General features: G+C 50.3%; 1 protein-coding gene across 5 annotated transcripts; it reads right to left on the bottom strand.

The window, feature by feature from the left end:
* Positions 1–31: 31 nt before the first annotated feature.
* LOC123577876 (zinc finger protein 324A-like) lies at positions 32–9,343 on the bottom strand. Of its 5 annotated transcripts, none has more exons than XM_045440229.1 (5): positions 8,553–9,343; positions 8,275–8,435; positions 6,930–7,059; positions 6,485–6,601; positions 3,379–6,077 (listed from the first exon to the last, which is right to left on the bottom strand). In XM_045440229.1, the coding sequence occupies exons 3-5, from the start codon at positions 7,051–7,053 to the stop codon at positions 4,639–4,641; spliced, it is 1,680 nt and encodes a 559-aa protein (XP_045296185.1). In that variant the 5' UTR covers positions 7,054–7,059; positions 8,275–8,435; positions 8,553–9,343; the 3' UTR covers positions 3,379–4,638. The 5 variants fall into 5 exon arrangements, with proteins under 5 accessions (XP_045296184.1, XP_045296185.1, XP_045296183.1 ...); XM_045440227.1 differs by having other exon boundaries at positions 8,018–8,435; XM_045440228.1 differs by lacking the exon at positions 8,275–8,435 and having other exon boundaries at positions 32–6,077.
* Between the last annotated feature and the right edge of the window lie 11,416 nt (positions 9,344–20,759).

The raw sequence follows: 20,759 nt of genomic DNA on the forward strand, positions 1-20,759 counted from the left end.
ATGATTTTATGATAAAAGCAATAAAAACCCGGCAGATTCAGGAGTTCTTTATCTCTCCCACAACTGTCTAAAAGGATCTGATAGAGGATCTGCTCTAAGAGAGCTATCACACAGATAACTACATTATGACAGGGAGGAACCAAGGAAGGCCTTTTTAATCGAATTCTTGTGTCCTGTTTCTGAATGCCCACCCCCCAAATATTTACTTTTTCATCTTCCTTTTAAAAATTTTTTTGAGAGAGAGAGAGAGAGAGAGCAGGGGAGAGGGGCAGGAGAATCTCAAGCAGGCTCCACTCTCAGTGCAGAGCCCAATGCAGCACTTGATCAAGAACCCTGGAATTGTGACCTGAGCCAAAATCAAGAGTCAGACGCTCAACCGACTAAGCCACCCAGGCGTCCCTTTCACTTTCCTTTAAATTGCATTTCTTCCTATTGCAGTCATGGACCCCTACACCTTTCTCTGTTTAGTATGATATATGCTTCCTTTTGCCTGTCTTTGGAATTTTATGGCTGTGTGCACACTGTATATATACCAAATTAGATTTTCTCCTGTTAACATATCTCTTGTCAATTTGATTCTTAGACAAGCCAGAGAGACCTTGAAGTGCAGAGGAAATTCTTCCTCCCCGACAGTGGATGGAGATACAAGCGAGGAATTCAGGGCCTACTGTCCTCCAGAGACCTTACTTCAGGGTTCCCCCTGCTTCCCTACCAAGGATCTTGACAAGCCTCAAGGAATGGCCCTGTCTGGGCAAGGCCAGAAGTGTGATAGGATTCAGCAGCCTTGAAGCCTTTCCAGGGTTGAGAGATGAGGCTAGCCCCAGGCAAAACAGATAAGTATATGGTCTGTAGGATGTAACATGTGCTATCATGGCAGTATGACAAGGACATCAGGCTAAGCCAAGAAATGTGGGCAAATAACTGGAAAAAGAGCATCCATGGAAGAATGCACCTGCAAAAAGGATGTGGAACAGGTCCAGAGCCCTCTGGTAAATGAAATCCAGTGTCTTAGGGGCCAGAAGAGCTCTCTGGGCACTGTAGGCAGGTACACGCTTTTGCTAGTTTCAGAAAAGAGTAGTGCATGCTGTGTTGGGGGCTTTAAATGTTACTTGATCATTATGGGAACCATGAACTGTAGGCCAAGGGAAAGATGTTGTCATGAGTGGCAAAGCCTAGGGGAAGTGTAGTCCTCACTGTCTGAAGAACTGGAAGGGCTTCTTTGGAATTAGGATAAATGCAGATAGGAATCTGAGGGCACTGAACCTCTGGTTAGTACATTCCACCCATGTCAGGGGCTTTAGGTGCTGCCCAGTGATGTTAAGACCTGTAGACCTGGAAAAGGGGAATAGCACATATTAAGCCTCAGTGAAGTGGTCTGTGCCGTCTCCATGGCAGGAATCACACCTGACCATTATGGGTGTTGTAGGCTGGGGCACATGTGCGTGTCAAGACTGAGATGACAAAGGCCATGAGAGGTCAGATACTGCAAGTGACACCTGGGTCATTGTGGGAGCTGTTAGGTATAGTCTAGGGGTCATGAAGAACTCTATGATGTATATAGTCCAAGTGGGCTCAGGGCTTGAGCTGCTGTCTTCAAGTCCTCTGGAGTTCTGCAGCATAAGCCCGAAGGGACCACCCTCCACTTCCCCCAGTGCCAACTTTGTATGTGGCTTTCACTAAATCAGTGAAAGCTCACCCATGCCCATCTGATTCTAGCTTCAGAATGCCATTTCCTGACACCTCTTACTCCATCCTCCTATTTGTACGTTTATGTTCTGAAGACTCTCCTCCCTGTGGATTCATTGGGTTTCTGAACCAAGTAAGATGTGTTTGTTTTATCCATCTTGCACCAGAAAGCCAGGGAAGCCACAGCCAGCTCTAGGTTAAGAGCAGAGGAGTCAGCCTGGCAGCATAGGGCCCAACATGAACACATTAGTTTGGAAGAGGGCAATGTACGGGCCAAGACATGGGGGAAGGCAGGTGATCATAGTTGTTTCCATAGGATCCAGATGGGAGCCACTGACCAGACCTGGGCATTGGGAGGCGTGGATTTGAGGAGGGGGAGTAAATGAGTGATAGCAGGAGCCAACCACACAGGTGGGAAGGAGACTAGTGGGGAGATGGGCAGGGAACAGGCTGAGCTCAAGGGATCAGGAGGGATTAGGTTGGAAACAGCTCCAGGAACTTCAGTTCAAGATGCAGAAAAGCTTGGGGCTACCTACATTGCTCAGGTGGTTGAGCGTTTGACTTCGGCTCAGGTCATGAACCCATGGTTTGTGACTTCAAGCCCTGCATCGGGTTCACTGCTGTCAGCACAGAGCCAGCTTCCAATCCTGTCTCCCTGTCTTCAAAAGTAAACCTTTTTTTTTTTTTAATTAAAAAAAAAAAAAAAAGATGCAGAAAAGATTGTATATGACTTGCTGAATACCCACTAGGTGTTTGACACATGCCTTTGCTCCTTTCCCCAGCAAGCTCTCTATCAGTTAGAGTGGGGGATGTGTCTGCATTTCACAGCTGTGCAGACTGAGTCTGTGACCTAATCAAGGCTCCCTCGTGGTGGCGAATCTGGGGGAAGGTGTGGAGGGGTAAGACCAGAGGGTGCACTAGAGAAGAGAGGATGAGTACAGCAGAGGTGGGCGGCTCCTCAGAAGCCTACAGGGTACCAGGAGGCTTACTTCAGTGGCCTTGCACTCCAAGGATCTCGGAGAGCCAGATGCTGCAAGACAGCTCTCCCTGCCACCCTACCTCCCCTCCTTGTAGGACTTGTGAGGCTCCAGAAGTGGAAGATGGGTCTGAAACTGTTGGCAGGTGGGGAGTGAGGGAAATGTCATGTCTGTGGTCACTCTGTGTGGCAGATGGCTGCCAGACCTTGCAGGTGATGGGACTACAGAACCACCTTGCCTCAGATTCCCAGGCCTGGATCCATAGACTCCTCCCCTGGTAGAGCTGAGACTTGGGGTAGCCTCACGATGTCCACCTTGCCCAAGTCTCCTAGAACACTCCCCCCGCCCCCACACACCTCTGGTTGCCAAGAAGACACGTCCTAGCACCTCACTGGGAAATAGGCAAATTTCATCTCTACCCTTTGGACTCTCAAAAGGACATGAATTGAAGCCAAGGCTTCAAAGTTCTGTGATGATCATACTTAAATTGTGTTGTTAGGTGCACCTGGCTGGCTCGTGATCTTGGGGTGGTGACTTAAAGCCCCATGTTGGGTGTAGAGATCACCTAAATAAATAAACTTAAAAAAAAAAAAAAAAAAAAAAGATGTTATTGTTAAACCCTTCTGAACCATGACTAGAGGCTGGGAGGAGAGACTGAGGTTGTGGATTTCCACAGTGCTGTGCAGGGATTTACACAATGTACATCCACTCCAACTTATAATTTTTGGTCTTTTCTTTTTTGTTCCCAAGAAAAGAGACCACTGACATCCCTAGGGGTGAGGCCTGAGGTCAAGACAGGGCCTGCTCTGCTGAGGGCCACAGGGAGAAACGTGGGCCCCAGTCCACCACGTGTCCCAGCCACGTGGAGGTGTCCCACGATGGGAGGGCATCACACACACGTGGCCTTAGGTGACAGCAAATCCTCTTTCCAACTGAGGGAAGAGAACAGGTGGGCACTTGCCCACTGACCCTGCAGAAACAAGCAGTCCCATCTGGTCTCCTCCAGCCTGCTATCGTGGTCACCTGTCACCAGGGCAGCGGGGATATAAACACCCCTGTAATGGTGACTTTGGTAACAACAGGGCGTGGCCAGGGCTGAGGCCTGGGTGAAACCTGAAGGAACACAGTGATGTTCGTCTCCCTCCTCCCACCCCAGGGACCTCCACCTCTACTTCCTCCACGTCCTGTGGGACTGCCATGTGCAGGAAGCCAGGCCTGGCATCGCCCAGCCTTCACACTGGCAGACTAGAGCACGAGTGCCGAGCGTGGGGGCAGAGAGAGGAGCTGGGCCTGTGGCCTGGATTTCAGTCCCGGGCTCTGCTCTGCAGCAGCACACTCCCACTCTCTGCCTCAGTTTCCTCAACTGAGAAGTGGGGATACCAGCCATGGTAGCCATCTCACAGGGCTGGCAGTTGGCCCATGTTGGCCCTTATCGAGATCCCGCTTGTCACGGGGCTGCAAATACCCTCTGTAGCCTGAATCTCTCTCCCTCTCTCTTCCTGTCTTTTCCCCAGAGGTGGAAACTGAGGCTCAGAGCCCAAGGCCAACACCAGACCCCAACCTGACTTACTGTCCACTGGGCCTGCTCCCAGAAGCCTCTGATGAACCGAGGTCTTGAGAGAATATCCTGAGGGTCAGCCTGTTGGCCGTATGTGCGCGGGCGTCAGAAATTTCTGGGACTGCCTCCCCAACATTCCAGCCTTCCCCTCCTCACCCGAGTGCTCACAGTCATAACAGGCCTGAATGAAGCGGCACTCTGATTGCCCAGTCTCTGCCCACCAAAGTCCCAGCCTCCACGTCCATCCCCCTGATCCTTCTGTAGTCAGATCTCTTAGAGTGGGAGTGAGCTGCTGCCGAAATGGCAAATATCGTCACCGTGTGCAGACGGCACCACCGGGCACGCACAGGGCTTCTCCAGAATGTGCAGGGGACAAGGGCATTTTCCCACAGCGCGGGGGAGGCTGGAGCTGTGAGCTCAGGCGTCAGCAGGCTTCGAAACTGCCGGCGGGCCTGAGGTGGGAGTGGGCCCAGCCACTCTGCCCGGCGTGCCCTCGGACGGTGCCCCTGAAGAAGGCCTGGCCTGGGGGCACAGGCCCGCCCCACGCCGAGGCCGCCGCACGGGCTTCTCTCCCGTGTGGATCCTCTGGTGGTGGAAGAGGGCCGGGCGCTCGCGGAAGGCACGGCCGCAGTGTGCGCACACGAAGGGCTTCTCGCCCGTGTGGATGCGTCGGTGGCTGAGCAACACCGCGCCCTTGGCGAAAGCCTTGCCACAGTCCCCGCAGCGGAAGGGCCGCTCCCCAGTGTGCAGCAGCTGGTGCTGCGTGAGGTTAGAGCTGTGGCTGAAGGCGCGGCCACACTGTGCGCAGGCGAAGGGCTTCTCGCCCGTGTGCACGCGCTGGTGCTTGAAGAGGGAGGAACCCTGGCTGAAGGCGGCACCACAGAGGGCACAGGTGTAAGGCTTCTCACCCGTGTGCGTGCGCTCGTGCTGGATCAGGTGCGAGTTGCGGCAGAAACGGCGGCCGCACTGAGCACATGCGTAGGGCCGCCCGCCCGCGTGGATCTTGCGGTGCTGGCTGAGGTTGGAGCCGTGGCTGAAGGCCTTGCCGCACTCGCCGCAGCGGAAGGACTTCTCAGCGGTGTGTATGCGCTGGTGCCGCACCAGCGAGGAGCTGTGCCTGAAGGCCTTGCCACAGGCCGGGCACGCGTAGGGCGTCTCACCGCTGTGGATGCGCTGGTGCTGCGTCAGGTGTGATGTCTGGCTGAAGGCCTTGCCACACTGAGAGCATTCGTATGGCCGCTCTCCGGTGTGGGTGCGCAGGTGCTTGAGCAGGTCGGAGCTCTTCAGAAACACTTTGGTGCACGCCCTGCATTCGAAGGGCTTCTCCCCGGAGAGGAAGCTGGGGCCTGTGTGGAGGGCCTTGCCCAGCTGATCCCAGGTGGGGGGCTCTTGGCTAGCAGGGAGTCCATGAGGCTTGAGGCTAGTTCCACCCTTTTCTCTTTCCCCAGAGGTGAGACCGGCCTCAAATTCTGGAATTTTGGGGCAGCCTCTTCCAGGGCCATCCTGCCCAAATGGCTTCTGGCCCCCACATGGCCTCGGCTGCTCGTCTGGCATGGGGCGGTTCATGAGGGCTTTCTCCCTAGGCGGGCTGTCCTCAGGAGTCCTCAGGGGAGAGGTTAACCGCAGACTGACATTGGCTTCCCCGCTGCCAGGACCCAGCAGGAGCCTTTCCCAATAGATTACCGACACGCCTGTGGACTTTTTCTCCTGAGAGAGGGAGGTGCCCTGCCAACCCACTGAGCTTTTCCCACGTTCGCAGGTGCCTGTGAAGGTAGGTGCTGGAAGGGAGCCATTCTGGAAGGTCACTGGCAAAGCTGCTTCAGGAACAACCTTGTCATATGCCAGATGACAGGGACCTGAAGGCATAGAAATGGTATATCCTGGGTCATCCTGGCCAAGAGGGGGTGATCAGGATGGGCCTAGTGGGTAGGCCTTTGCTGGAGGCTACCTAATCCTATAGGCTTTACTCACAAACCCCATTTCCCCACTGCCTCTTCCGTAGCATGGTGAACCCTATGAGGGCAGGAGCAGGAGAGACCTGCTGGATAGAGGCTGTGCCCCAGTGCCTGGAATGGGGTACCCTGGGAGCTCCCCCTTGAATGGCAAGCCAAGGCCAGAGCCGCCAGGAGAGGCTGATGGTAGGAAAACAGGAGGGAGTCAGGCCGGAAGCAGGAGATGAAAGTGTCCAGGAAAGCAGGGAAACGGGGGACAGAAGCCTGGCCATTGGTTACCCCAAGCTCACACCCTCTGAGTCCCCACTCACCAGGGCTGGGCTTTCTCTGAGCATTCCTGGCTGGTGTCACAACTGTCCCGCTGAGAACCCAGGGCTCCTCGCCACGCTCAAGCTGCAGGACCACCCGGGGTCGTGAGGCAGAGAGTCCTGTGAGAAAACACAAGCAAGTGAGGGGCCAGACCCAGCTCAGGACAACCTACTGCCCAAGAGATGGCAGGGGTGAGGGGCTTTGTGGGACATAGATGGTGTCAACTGAAGCCTCACTGCAGGGCAGGACTCACAGGAAAAGTTCAATGGTCCCTGTGAGGAGGACCGTGTTGGCAGCACCAGATGAGAGGGGCCGAGCCTAGACACAGGCGCCACAGTGGCACGGGGACACTCAGCCAAATGGTGTGAGGCTGCTCACGGGCCAACAGGAGAGAAGGGGTTAGTGCTGGCAACGACTGAGCTTCCCACGGAAAACCCAGGACCTTACCCAGCGAGGACACAAGCGCGAAGTTCTCTAACATCACGTGGAAGTTCTCTAACATCACGTGGGCTGCGTTCAGGAGCTCCCACTCCTCCTGGGAGAAGTACACGGCCACATCCTCAAAGGCCATCAGGCCCTACAAGAGTGGGCAGGGGAAGGCAGACACAATCTAAGCTCTGGCTGTGGGACCCAGGACCCGCCTCCCTGTCCCAATGGCTACCCCAACTAGTGTCCCTCAGATGCTTACCTTCCCCCCCGCCCCACCCCAGGGCTCTGCAACTCTGCAGACGAAACTTCCCTCCCCTCCCCTCCACCCTACCTGTCTAGGGCATACAGGTCTTCTCAGACTGCCTACTAGCCACTCTATACAAGGCAGCCAGAGCAAGCCCATGGCCTTCAGATGGCTGCCACTCCAAAGGCAGGCCCAGGTGTCCACTCGTGCTCCAGTCTTTGCACAAGTTGACCCTCTCCAGACGTGCCACGCCCTTACCTGTTCTTGTAATTAGCAATTGTACAAGTCCTAGCTGTGGACCCACAAGCCATGCCCATCCCCATAGGGATGCCCGCCTCTGCTGAACCTGCCTGACATTCCAAGGCTGCTCCTTCAGCCTGAAGGACCGGCTAATCCCCTCCAGTCACTATAGGACTGGCCCCAAGAGTCTGGTCGCCACGCAGGAAGCCAGTTCCCCTCTCCCTCTAGAGCCATGTGCTCCTCGCCCCCCATTTCCTTGGCCAAAACCCTCCCTTCAGCCACTTGCCAGACCTCCCCTGAGAGCCCCAGGGGCCACCAGCCTCTTTGCATCTCCCTGGAGCACTACCCGTCCCTGGCTGAATCTACGCTATTCCCTCCTCCTAAGTCTGATTCCCAGGCCCTGCCTTGGTTCCGAATACCAGGACTCTGTCCTCGGACACCTACAATTCCAGGTCCACATGATACCTCCACTCTGGGACATCACAGACTCCCTGATTTTACTCTGAAACCTGTTTTCCCTTCAAATTCCTGTTTCTGTCTACAGCAGCTCCATTCTCCTGGGTGCTCAGGCTTAAACACTTGGGACTGTGCTCCGCTCGGGGCACTCGCTCACACGCCGCACCTGACACATCAGATCGTTCCAGAATCCAGCCACTTTCCCGTCTCCGCTGGCCCCGTGTGCAGCGGGTGCCGTGTTCGGCCACCTGGACTGTGGTGCTGCCTGCTCCCTGCACACGGCCACCCCCTCTGCGTCATTTCTCCGCCAAGCAAACGGTGGGTTACTTTCAAGTCTCTGACTTAAAGCATATCCAGGCTCTGTTAGAATCATCCCATGGCCCCCGATGCAACTCAAGCCTGCCATTTCTCTCCCGTGCTCACGTCAGGAAGCTCAGCTCCGGAACCACCTAGGCTCAGTCTCCCCTCCCAGCTTTTGCACGTGCGGGACCCTCTGCTTGGAACTTCCTTCTACACCTCACTCCCTTGGCTGCCAGAAGTGGGGATCTCACACGTGCACGCTCCACTGGCCTGAACGCCGGGGCCTAGGACGAACCGAGAGGGGAGACAAAACGTGCAGGTAAAGTCTCTCCCTGCGTCGAGGATCGGGTCCTTCGAGGAGGGATCCGGGCGGATGGGAGCCTTACGCTTCCTCTACTCACCTGGGCCCGGTCTGTCAGCGCCGCGGTCGCCATCAGAACCTGTACTCGGGGACTCGCAGAAAGAGACGGACAACACGGACTCGCCGGCTCCTGGTCTCAGCCTCCCGGGCCGTGTAAGGCAGGGTCGCTCAGGGCGCCGCCTCCCCCGCCGTCCCGGGGTCGGACAGCACGTGACTCGGGGCGCCGCCCCACAGCCCCGCGGAGCGGCCCAGGCTCCTCACGGAGAAGCCTAGGCTCGGGGCGCGACCGTCGCCCGCAATCAGGGCGTGCGCGAGACGGTCCACCGCTCGGGTCTTCCTCCCAGCCCTCGCCTCGGGCCTCCAAACCTTCTAAGAAACCGGCCTGGGGGCTCGCGGCGCTCCAGTTCACCAATACCGGTGTGGCCCAACGCCCGGTAGCAAAGTGACAGTCCGGGACGCCGGAAGTCCAGCCCCCGAAAGTCCTCATAGGCCCAGTGCACGCTGCGGACGCACGCGCGGCGGCTTCTGGGAAGCGCAGTTCCCGTCCCGCGTGGGCGGAGCCCTGCTTGATATCCGCGGCAACGTCTAGGCATCCCCGCGCGGCGCGCTGGGAAATGGAGTCCCGCAGGCGCTCCCCAGCTTCCGTGGATCCCGGGGAGTGAAGTGTGCGGTCGCCCGGCTCGGCGTCCTGCGCTCGGGGTCCTGGGCTCTAGACACTCGCCCACGCGGCGGGCTAGACTTAACGCGGGACGCGCAGAAGCGGAAATCGCTGAGGTCCCAGGAGGCGACCCCGGCACCGGGCTCTAAAGACAAAGCGTGAAGGGGAAAAAAAAAAAAGGACAAAGCCTGATAGGGGCCCCTGGGTGGCTCAGCTGGTTGAGCAGCCGACTTCGGCTCAAGTCATGATACCGGGGTTTGTGAGTTTGGTCCCTCGTCCGGCTCCTTGCTGACAGCTCAGACCCTGGAGTCGGCTTCAGATTCTGAATCTCCCTCTCTCTCTGCCCTCCCCTGCTCGTTCTCTCCCTCTCTCTCTCAAAAATAAATAAACATTAGGGGCGCCTGGGTGGCGCAGTCGGTTAAGCGTCCGACTTCAGCCAGGTCACGATCTCGCGGTCCGTGAGTTCGAGCCCCGCGTCGGGCTCTGGACTGATGGCTCAGAGCCTGGAGCCTGTTTCCGATTCTGTGTCTCCCTCTCTCTCTGCCCCTCCCCCGTTCATGCTCTGTCTCTCTCTGTCCCAAAAATAAATAAACGTTCAAAAAAAAAAATAAAAAATAAATAAATAAAATAAATAAATAAACATTAAAAAAATTTTTTTAATGAATAAATAAATAAAAGGACATAGCCTGATGAGAGGGGCGAGTTAGGAGGGACGGTGCTTTGGCACAGAGCCTGGCTCTACCTCTGGAGGCCTGTGCCCCGGATTGACCTCTCCGTGTTTTGTAAAGGGGTTAACATCAGGTTTGCAAGCCCCTAGGCTAAATTTTTCTGGAGTCTGAATTGTTTTCTGACACTTTGCTAAGCCATCTGTTTTCCCTGCTAAACTGGACCGCGCAAAATGTACTTTCCCAGACTCGCCTGTCCATGGGTCGTCTAGGTGTGGCTGGCACATCAGGATATCGATGCCTTGGTCCTGTCTCCTGGGGACCAACGTGAGTTTCTGCCACACGTGAAAACAAAAGGAATGGCAGTCTCCATACACGCCCACGACTGCTGGAGAACGAGAGCGTTCCTCTTTGTTGATCTAGTGTGAGGGTTTGTTTTAGGTTTTGTTGTCAGGGTCCTTCATCTTCGTACATAAAGTGGTACAATGACGTTACCCATCGTAGAGCTGTTATAAGGAAATACGGAATTCATCTGTAGAGTTCCTTCATTCTTGCCGCCTTCCTTCCTCCCTTCCTCCCTTCCTCCGTCCTTATATATGCATCTATGTCAGCAACAACTGTCCTTAGAATTGACACTATTTGTAAATCGTCGTAATGCAAGAGAGCACGGTCATATAGATTTAAATAGGACACATCTAGCAATATTAATGAGTCACATTATACTACAAGTGAGGTCACACAGTTCATATCTGATTACTGCCACGAATAGAAAGGCAGCAGCCGATGTAAAGGTGCAGCTAAACCAAAGGCCGATTCTTAAGCACCAAAACCTGTTTATGTGCTTTCATTTCATACTGTGTCTAAGTATTTAGGTGAGAATTGATGTAAATTCACATGAGATAAAGAAATGTGCTCTCCAGATAATCACAATGCAAGAGACCACAACAATTTTGGAATATTTGTGTGTAAATGTTGCTCACTTTGAAAGAGTTTAAGAAAATGTAAGTATTAAATTCGTGATTTTATCCAAAGCTTAGAGGCATTAACATTTCAAGCACTCTTTGAATGTTTGGAGACATTTAATTTCTTTTTTAAAAAGTATCCCTATGGGGGCACCTGGCCGACTCAGTCACTAGAGCTTGCAACTTTGGATCTCAGGGTTGTGAATTTGAGCCCCATGTTGGGTGTAGAGGTTACTGACAAATAAAATCTTGAAAAAATAAAGTAAAGTAATATAAAATCATCCCTATAATGTGGAATTAGTTAGACTACAGGGATCTGGATGCCTAATATTGGGAGAAATGCTCATTGTTTGAGAAATGCATAATTTAATGAATTGGAAATGAATAGCAGCAACAAATCTTCCTCTGTACACAAAATAGCTCCAATACATATACCTGGCTCCCATTCTACCCTGAACAAGATGGCACGGGAGATGGGGGCTTCTGGGGGGTGTTGTCTGTGGCAGGTGCTTGGACCCTAACCACTTGGTTGGACATCTGTGAGCTCCTGTTCCCCTATCAGTAAAAGCAAAACAGATAGTAGTAAACACTCGCATTGGGCTGAATTGTGTAGAGCACTGATTGTTTCCTTGGCTGGGTTGAGCCTACTGATGAGCTCATTGAAGGCACTCTTTGTTTCTGTTACAGTGTTTTTTATTTCTAGCCCTAACTTTTGATCTTTTCTTAAGAGTTTCCATCTCTTTGCTCACAGTATCCATCTATTCCTGTATTTTGTCAATTTTTTCATCTAGAGCCCTTAACATCTTAATCATTGCTATTTTATGCCCGTCTGATAATTCCAACATCTGTTCACATCTGAGTGTCATTCTGATGACTGCTTTGTGTGTCTTCGGGCTGCCTTTTTTCTTGCCTTTTGACATGCCTTGTGTTTGTTGTTGAACACCAGACACATGTTTGTTAAGAGGAACTAAGGCGACAGGAGGTTTGTATGAGGATTTATGGTAATATGGATAGGAGGAGGGCTGTGTTTAATGTGTGCTGTAGCAGGGGGTGCTGGCGGCTTCAAATTCCTCTAGTGCCCTAGTTGTCGTCTCTTCTCTAGACTTTGTGCTCTGGTAAGTATTCTTCTTTGGAGAGAGTCTGTGTCTTGCATCTGTTTTAGTTATAGTGCACTGTTGTTACACTGGAACTCCACTGATGTGGTGTATGGGTGACAGGGGAGAGGAGCATACTAAATCTTCCAATGAATACTCGGTCTTTAGTGGGACTGGGCCTCAGGAGTATATCTCCACTCCTATAGTTTTCTTCCCTTCTCTCTTTCTTCTTTCTTTCTTTCTTTCTTTCTTTCTTTCTTTCTTTCTTTCTTTCTTTTTCTTGACCCCAACTGCCTTCCCTGGCATTTCTCAATGTATTTCCTTGTAGCCCTGGCCCCTGTTGACTATGACCTCTCTCACTTAGGTGAAAGAAGAAGGCTAGTGGGACCTGGAATGGGAGCACTATCTTTCCCCAAATGGAAATGGCTCCACAGTCTTTATTCCTGTCGTGTATGGAAGTATAACAAGGGTTATCTCTCTGTTCATAGGACACCTCCTCTTCCTCTGCTCCATGCTAACAACTTAAAAACAGGAAATGCCAGTTCACTGAGTGCATATTGGACATACCCAGTATAGAGTCCATGGGGTCACTGTCAAGTGGCCAGGAATTAGGTTCACTGCAGGCCTGGACAGCCCAGACTTGGGGCCCCTCAACAGGTGCGACTATAAAGTGATATGGTAATTCTCTTGCTCACTTATATGTTTGGGGGATTTGGTACAGCCTTAACCTCTGGTCACAGGGGAGCACCATGTTGGGTGGTAGGTCTTCGTGCTAGTTATACCTGGACCCTAACCCCTTGGAATGCACAAGTGGCTGTCATCCAATAGCATGTTAATAAGACATTTCAAAGATGCTTGACCAAGTAGGACACACTAAGGGGAGACTGGTGTTGGAAGGCCTGAGATAAAGAGATCAGGGAGTGAGGGGAAAGGGTGAGATATGAGCCTCAGAAGGTGGGCACAGCATGGGGCTGGAATCAGGAGAGAAAAGGAGAGTGGGAAGACAATCTGGAGTGTCCAGTGTATAAAAAGACACAACAAGCCCTAATCAGGGAACTTGCCCCCATCAAGACAGCACCCATAGACACAATTGAACCAAAGTGTCTAAGTAATAGGATATTATATGTATAATAGAATATATGGGCCACCTGGGTGGCTCAGCCCGGTAAGTGTCTGACTGTTAATTTTGGCTCAGGTCATGATCTCGCTATGGATGTGCAGATTTACAGGTTCATCAGCACCTTATACAAATCCCTGTTCCCCCAAGCCCAGACAGCTTGGGGCATTCACTCTTTTTGCTATTATGTTTGCAAGGTTTAAAACATAATTATCTACTTTTCTTATTCCCGCCCCAGACTGGAAACACAATGAATTAATATTGATTTGATAGATCACACACATGTTTTTTTCTTTTTCTTTTGTTTTTTAAAGTAAACTCTGCACCCAATGTGGGCCTCAAACTCAAGACCCCGAGATCAAGAGTTGCTAGCTCCACTGACTGTACTAGCCAGGTGCCCACATCATACACATATTTTTTTTCTCCCCCACCCTGATCACACACATATTTTATTCTTACTTTATTCAATTGATGTTTCTGGGTTTTTGTGTTCCACACCACTCTAATTAGCATGGCTTAGTAATAAGTTTTAACATCTGAGAAGGAATTTTCTCCTTACTTAAAAAAATATTTTTTTCATTTTTTGAAGTTTATTTATTTATTTGGAGAGCAAGAAAAAGTGTGAGTGGGGGAGGGGCAGAGAGAGAGAGGGAGACAGAGAATCCTAAGCAGGGTCTGTCCTGCCACCACAGAGCTTGATGCGGGGTTCGATCCTATGAACTGTGAGATCATGACCTGAGCTGAAACCCAGAGTGGGTTAACCAACTGAGCCACACAGGCGCCCCTAAAGTTTTTTCTAATTAAAATTTATTTATTTATTTTGAGAGAGAGAGAGACAGAGAGAGAGAGGGCCTGAGCGAGGGAGTGGCAGAGAGAGAATCCCTAGCACGCTTCACACTGTCAACACGGAGCCGATGTGTGGCTCGATCACATGAGCCATGGGATTATGACCCAAGCTGAAAACAAGAGTAGGATGCTCAACAGAATGAGCCACCCAGGTGCTCCTCTCCTTACCTTTTTTTAAAGTTTATTTTTTTTATTTTGAGAAAGACGGAGAGAGTGAGCAGGGAGGGGCAGAGAGAGAGGGTGGAGAGAATCCCAAGCAGGCTCCGTGCTCAGAGGGAGGAGCCTGATTAGGGTTCAGTCTCATGAACCATGAGATCATGACCTGAACCAAAATCAGAGTTGGACTCATAACCAACTGAGACACCCAGGCGCCCCATCCTTACTTTTATTTCAAAATATGCTTAGGTAGTTTTCTTAGTCTGTTTGGGCTGGTGTAACAGAATGCCACCAACTCAATGGCTTATAAACAACAGAAATTTATTTATAACAGTTCTTGAGGCTGCAAGGTCCAAGATCAAGGCACTATCATATTCGTTGTCTGGTGAGAGCCTGCTTCCTGGCTCACAGAGGGCCATCTTTCCACTGGCACAAGAGGAAAAGGAACTTTCTCAGGTCTCTTTTATGAGAGCACAATTTCACTCATGGGAGCTCTGCCCTCATAACCTAATCACCCCCCAAAGGCCCATCACCAAATACCACCACATTGGGGATTAGCCTTCAATATGAATTTGGTGGAGCCACAAACATTCAGACTAGAGTAGCACTGGTCACGTGTCAGAACTCTTCCCCAGTTCTTCCTTCCATCCCCCAACAAAAACCCCACCGCTTAAGTGAAAGGTAGTAGAGGCACCATGCTTTTGTTCTGTTCTTATAGGGTGGCTGCTGTGGCAGGGATCCCTGTACTGGGTGGTAGACGCCCTTGTAGTTGGGCCATGAATCCCAGGAACAACAGATCCTGGCCTAGGGAATAAATCATGCCTGGCACATAAGCATGTGAGCTTTCCAAATACAGTCAGAGGCTATAGTGATGACTTAGGTGGTGAAGTTTCTTAAAGACTACCAAGTCCACAGGGTCTTCTTGTCCCATCTTTCCCTTACTCTTCACTCCACCCCCTTCCCTCTTTGGGCTCCACTTCCACCCCCTTCCCTCTTTGGGCCTCTGCTTTCAGGTTTAATGATTCAAGATGAGATTTTCTCTTTCAGTAAATGAGCCGTGGTGATAAACACTATTGATAACTAGAGGCATCTCATGTTTGTCTCCCTCCTTCTTCTTTGGCTCTTTTCTCTAGACTTCTTGTCCCTGGGGAAGGGTTTCTGAGGAGATGTGGACATGGTTGCCGGCTGCCCTGGAGTGAGACCTCACTGAGTTTCTCCTGTGTTTCCTGACATGCCACCCATCCAAGGAAGGCCAGGCAGAGCCACATGGTTTGGAGTTGTGGCCAGGTCTCTGCTGTGAGAGGTTGGGTGACAGGAGGCCCACAGGGACAAACTTCTGAGAATGGTGTGGTGCAGGGGAAAACCTTTGGAAAGGGTAGGGTGGGAAGTTCTTCTGGGAATGGTGAGATGGGTAGGACTTCTGGGAAGGGTAGGCTAGGCAGAACATTCTGGGAAGGGTATAGCGTGGGGGGATCTTTGGGGAAGAATGGGGGGACTATTCATGGCTTGAGAGGCCAGATCTGAGGGGACAGCAGATGTGGTAGGAGAGGAGGTCTCCAGGGTGTGTTTAGTGCTGGGGAGTAGGAAAGGCAGACATGGTCCAGACAGCCCATTGCAGAGTCAGGACAGGATGGGTGGGGCCTTCACAGAATGGGAAGTGGGGTGGAGCGCATACTCGTGGGCAGACACTTGTTCAGATACCCTTAGTATTTCTGAGACCATGGGAAAACACAAGTCTCCTGTAAAAGTGAACTGCCTCGTTGAGTACCCATGGCTCATTAGGAGACAGGTCCACCCATAGGCATCTGCCATTGTGGGAAGAGACTGTGGCCTGTGCAGACCCCAGAAAAGCCTTTGATTCTCCAAAAGATGGTGCTCACTTGAGGGGTGTTGGAGTTGGTGATGGGCACAGGTGGGTGAGACTTCCCAGGTGTGGTTTAGGTGGTAAAACAGGATTATGTGGATGAACATCTGTTAATTTAGAAGTTCTCTATTTTAAAGTGACTGGAAGAGTGTTTATTTGTTTATTGTATGATGTGAGTTTGCTTTATAATTAATGTATGGATCTTTTGAAAGAAAAGTATGTCACAAACAAAGCTGATGCTCCAAGGAGAAGGGGATGGGTCCACCGGTATAGGGCATAGTGTGTATCTAGCCCACTGCCCTCACACAGGAGACCTGACCTTTCTTGGGCTGTGTCTCCTCATCTGTCAAGGGGATAGTTGTGCTTCTGGTATAGGGAAGGGTGGGGCGGGGGGGATGTTGAGTATAGTGCTCAGAGCAGGCCTAGCATGTAGATAGTACTGGAGTGCCATCTGCCCTGGTGTAGCATCTGTCAGTCCTTCATTCCTTGTTTTTGCTGAATGCTATTCGCTATTCCACTGTATGTTTATCCCACAAATTATTCATCCATTTCTCTGTTGATGGACATTTGGGTTGTTTCCACCTTTGGCTATTTTGAGTATGAACTTTTTTTTTGTTTTGTTTTTTTTGGGGTTTTTTTTGGATGAACATTCTTTTAATACATTTAAATTTTTTTTACCTTTATTTTTTGAGAGAAAGAGTGAATGTGAACAGGGAGTTGGAGCAGAGGGAGAGAGAAAATCTTAAACAGGCTCCATGCCCAGTACAGAGCCCAATGTGGGGCTCAACCAACTAAGCCACCCAGGTGCCCCAAATATGAATAATCTTGTACATGTACTCGTTTTGAGTACCTGTTTTCAATTCCTTGTTGTATATATTTGGAGTACTGACTAAAGCTTTAGCAGGACCCCTTTAGCTGTTGTGGGGCAAAAAGAACATGGAGGAGAGGATGTGGTGAGAGAGAAGCCAATTCAGTTAAGGGACTAGTGCCATGATATGGGAAACAAGGATGGCAGCAGTGGGAGAGTGAAGGGTGATCAGATCGTGGACCCCAGATGAAGATTATGGGGGCCCCCTTTGTTTCAGCTCTGAGCAACTAGAGGGAGAGAGTTACCACTGAGATAGGAAGTGGCTGGAGGGGTAGGTAGCATTGAGCCAATAAAGTCTAGGCTGTCTAGGGACTTCTGGGTGGGACTGGAGGGGCAGTTGGCCTGGGGAATCAGGAGCTGAACATAATGTGACTGTGGTATAAGGGCTGGCAAAAGTGGAGGGGAGGGAAGAGCATGTCCCCAAGGCAGGGGTAGACCAAAGGTACAAGGGATGAAGAGCAGTCTTGTGGGTGGGATGGAATTCCCTGGGAATGTGTGTCCACTCTTCCAGTGCCTCTCTGGGCTGGGGTCCCTCTCATCTCTGGGCACTATGGAATCCTGCCTGTTCTGCCCCCTCCCCTGAATCTGCTCAAAGCAAGGATGGAGAGGAGATGACCTAGGTCTGGCTGGACAGATGTGTCCCAGTCCCAGGGACCTGTGACTTTTGAGGACATGGTCATGGCCTTCACCAAGGAGTGGGGGGGACCTGGGGGTTGCACAGAGGACCCTGTACTGGGAGGTGAAGCTGGAGAGGCTTTAGAACTCTGCACTGCTGGGTGAGGCCAAGCCCTGTCCCTCCCTTCCATTCATGCATGAGATTCAACAGTGTTGCATGTAGCATTCACTTGTTTTTGGTCATTGCTATCTGCATAGTATTTGACTGCATGGATATCCAGTGTAATTATCCACACTGCTATTGGTGGGTATATCAGTGAGTGTCCATTCAGGAGGCAGAGGAAATTTTCAAACAGTAATTTGAACAGGGTAAATTTGATATAAAAAGTTATTAATTAGGGGCATCTGGGTGGCTCAGTCAGTTAAGCATTTGACTCTTGATTTCGGCTCAGGTCATGATCTCCTTGTTGGTGGGTTCAAGCCCCGTGTTGGGCTATGCGCTGGCAACGCAGAGCCTACTTGGGATTCTCTCTCCCTCTGTCTCTGCCCCTTTCCCCACCAAAATAAATCAGTAAACTTAAAAAAAGTTATTAACTCTAACAGGGATAACTCTAAAAATTCGAAGGTTGAGAGAGAGTGCCAAAGGTAAGAATAAACTTTCAAGGTGGGAGCTCTGTCCTCAAGGTTGGGGGTTGGGGTTCAGACTTTGTTGGGGAAGGTGTGTTTGGAGCGCACTGGGTGGCAGAGAAATTCTCTGGGTTGCCCAAGCCAAGCAGGAATCACCACCTTGGTGTGGCGGTAGGCCAAGGCTACAAGCAGGCATGCAGAGGGAATTAAGATGCCACTACAGGTACGAGGCCTACTGCATGATGTTATCTGTTGGGAGAGGCATTGGGAATGTCCTGCTAGCAGGGCACCTTGGGGTGCATGGTATCCACATCAGGAGGGCCGTGGTGAGGTGGTTACTAGGTCAGGACAAGGCTTGGAGCTTGCCCAAAGAATGCCTACTTTGGGCAGTCTTCCACAGGGACCACGGCTGTCGTGCAGTTGCAGGAAGAGAAACAGACACTCTTGTGGTTCTCCTCCAGTGCCCTCTGCTGACAAAGCTTAACAATGTGCTTTCTGCAAAGGAGAAATGCCTACAGGGTCCAGCCCACTACTGCAGAGCAGGTAAGAACATGGAGCTGAGAGGCAGTAAATTGATAACTGCAGTGGGCTTGGGGCTGTTTTCTGATCTTTTACTTTTATAAATAGTTGCTCTAAATGTTTTTGTACACATGTTTTGGTGCTCATAAGCATTCATTTCTGTTGGGTGCATACCCAGGAGTGGAATTGCTGAGTCAGAGTACACATGTATTTAGTTGTAGTAAATACTGCCAAAGTTTTCCAAAATCATTATGTGCTTCATTTCTTAGTCTTAAAAATTTTATTGAAAAACACTATCACCATTTCACTCCACGCTCCATTCATCACTGGATACAGGCCCGTTTTCTACCTTTGGCTATGAACAGTACTAAACCCATTAATTATACATTATTGTATTAGTTTTCTATGCTGTTTAACAAATTGCCACAAACTTGGTGGCTTAAGACAACATCCATTCATTAGCTCACAGTTCTATAAGTCAGAAGTCTGGGAGATAGTGGCTGGGTTCCTCTGCTCAGAATATCACAAAGCTGAAATCAAGATGTTGCCTGGGCTAGGCTTTTACCTGGAGGACCTGGGAATTATCTGCTTCCAAACTCATTCAGGTTGTTGGCAGACTGCAGTTCCTTGTGGTTGTAGGACTGAGGTCTCTGTTTCTTTGCTGGCTGTTTAGCCAGGCGTTGTTCTTACCTTCTAGAGGCCACACTGTTGTTCGCCTATCTTCAAAGCCAGCAATGCATATCAAATTCTTCTCATGCTTCAACTCTTTTGGACTCTTTTCTGCCACCAGCCAGAGAAAACTCCATGCTTTAAAAGGGTTCATGTGATTAGGCCACACCTACTGGAATCATTTCCGTATTTTAAGGTCAACCTAATCCAATGACAAGAGTGATAGCTCATCATATTTACAGGTTCCAGTTCTGAGCTTCCTCACCAATATTTGTTATTGTCAGAGTTCTTATTTGCTATTTTGAAGACTGAGAAACCCATCATATTATTTAAGATTTGTATCTTAATTATTCACAGTGGCCATGCTACGAATACCAAGCATAATGCCAGGAGCAGGTTATGTAAACACAGCAGGCCAGGCCCTGCCTTCTCAGCACTGGTATTTCTCTGATTACTTCTGAGCATGTATGTCTTTTCTGGTTTGTTGGTCCAATCAAGTTTTTTCTGATGTGAATTACTGATTCACAGCTTTTACCCACATTTCTAATAGGTTTTTAGTCATTTTCTTATTGATTTCGAGTTAAAAAATATTTTTTGTTGGAGAACTTCTTGGTGTTGTGGGGGGGGGGGGGAGAGGACTTGGAATTGGGGCAAGGAATCCAGTGTTGTTTCAAGGGAAAAACAAAATGAAACAAAAATCCCATGTTTCCTAAAACTCAACAATCCCACTTTGAGAGATTTACTCTAAGGAAATAACCAGAATTGGGGCGCCTGGCTGTCTCAGTTGCTAGAGTGCACAACTCTTAATCTCAGGGTCATTAGTTCAAGCTCCACATTGGGCATACTTAAGAAAAAACAAACAAACAAACAAACAAAGAGAAAACAACAACAACAATAAACAAACAAAAGAAAATAACCAGAGTTGCATCCAAAGTGTATGCTCAGGAGTGTGCATCACAGTATTGGACACCATGAGGCAGAAAATGAAATATCTGGGCTTGGTAGAAATGATAGTGCTGGACAGACAGGGAATTTTCACCCACGCATTAAAAAACATGTGTTTTTAATAACAGGGAAGTGAGGGAGTGAGAAAAGCATGACATACACAGTATCTCCACAAGAAGCTTTATCAAACACCCTTGGAGTGCCCAGGTGACTCAGTCACTTGGGCATCAGACTCTTGATTTTGGCTCAGGTCATGATTTCACAGTTCCTGAGTTCGAGCCCCAAATCAGGCTCTGTGTGGACAGTGCAGAGCCTGCTTGGGATCTGTTCTCTCCCTCTCTCTGCTCCTCCCCTGCTCACTTGCTCTCTCTCAATATAAATAAACATTAACAAAAACACTCCTGCAAACACCTGGAATAAGCACTGCTATCAGACAGTGGAATTGGGGATCATTTTCATCATCTTTGCCCTCTTATAGATTTCAAATTTTTCTAAGTGAACACCAACTACTTTAAAATCACATGGCCTATGGGACATCTGTTTCTGGACCCTTTTCTCGGAGACCACTCTCCTTGTCCATCCATACTTGCAAAGGAGGTCCCCTTAGTGTCCACTCAAGCTGGGACTCAAGGGCTCAAAGGA

Source organism: Leopardus geoffroyi, chromosome E2, assembly GCF_018350155.1.
Source record: "Leopardus geoffroyi isolate Oge1 chromosome E2, O.geoffroyi_Oge1_pat1.0, whole genome shotgun sequence".
NCBI classification, from domain to species: Eukaryota; Metazoa; Chordata; class Mammalia; order Carnivora; family Felidae; genus Leopardus; species Leopardus geoffroyi.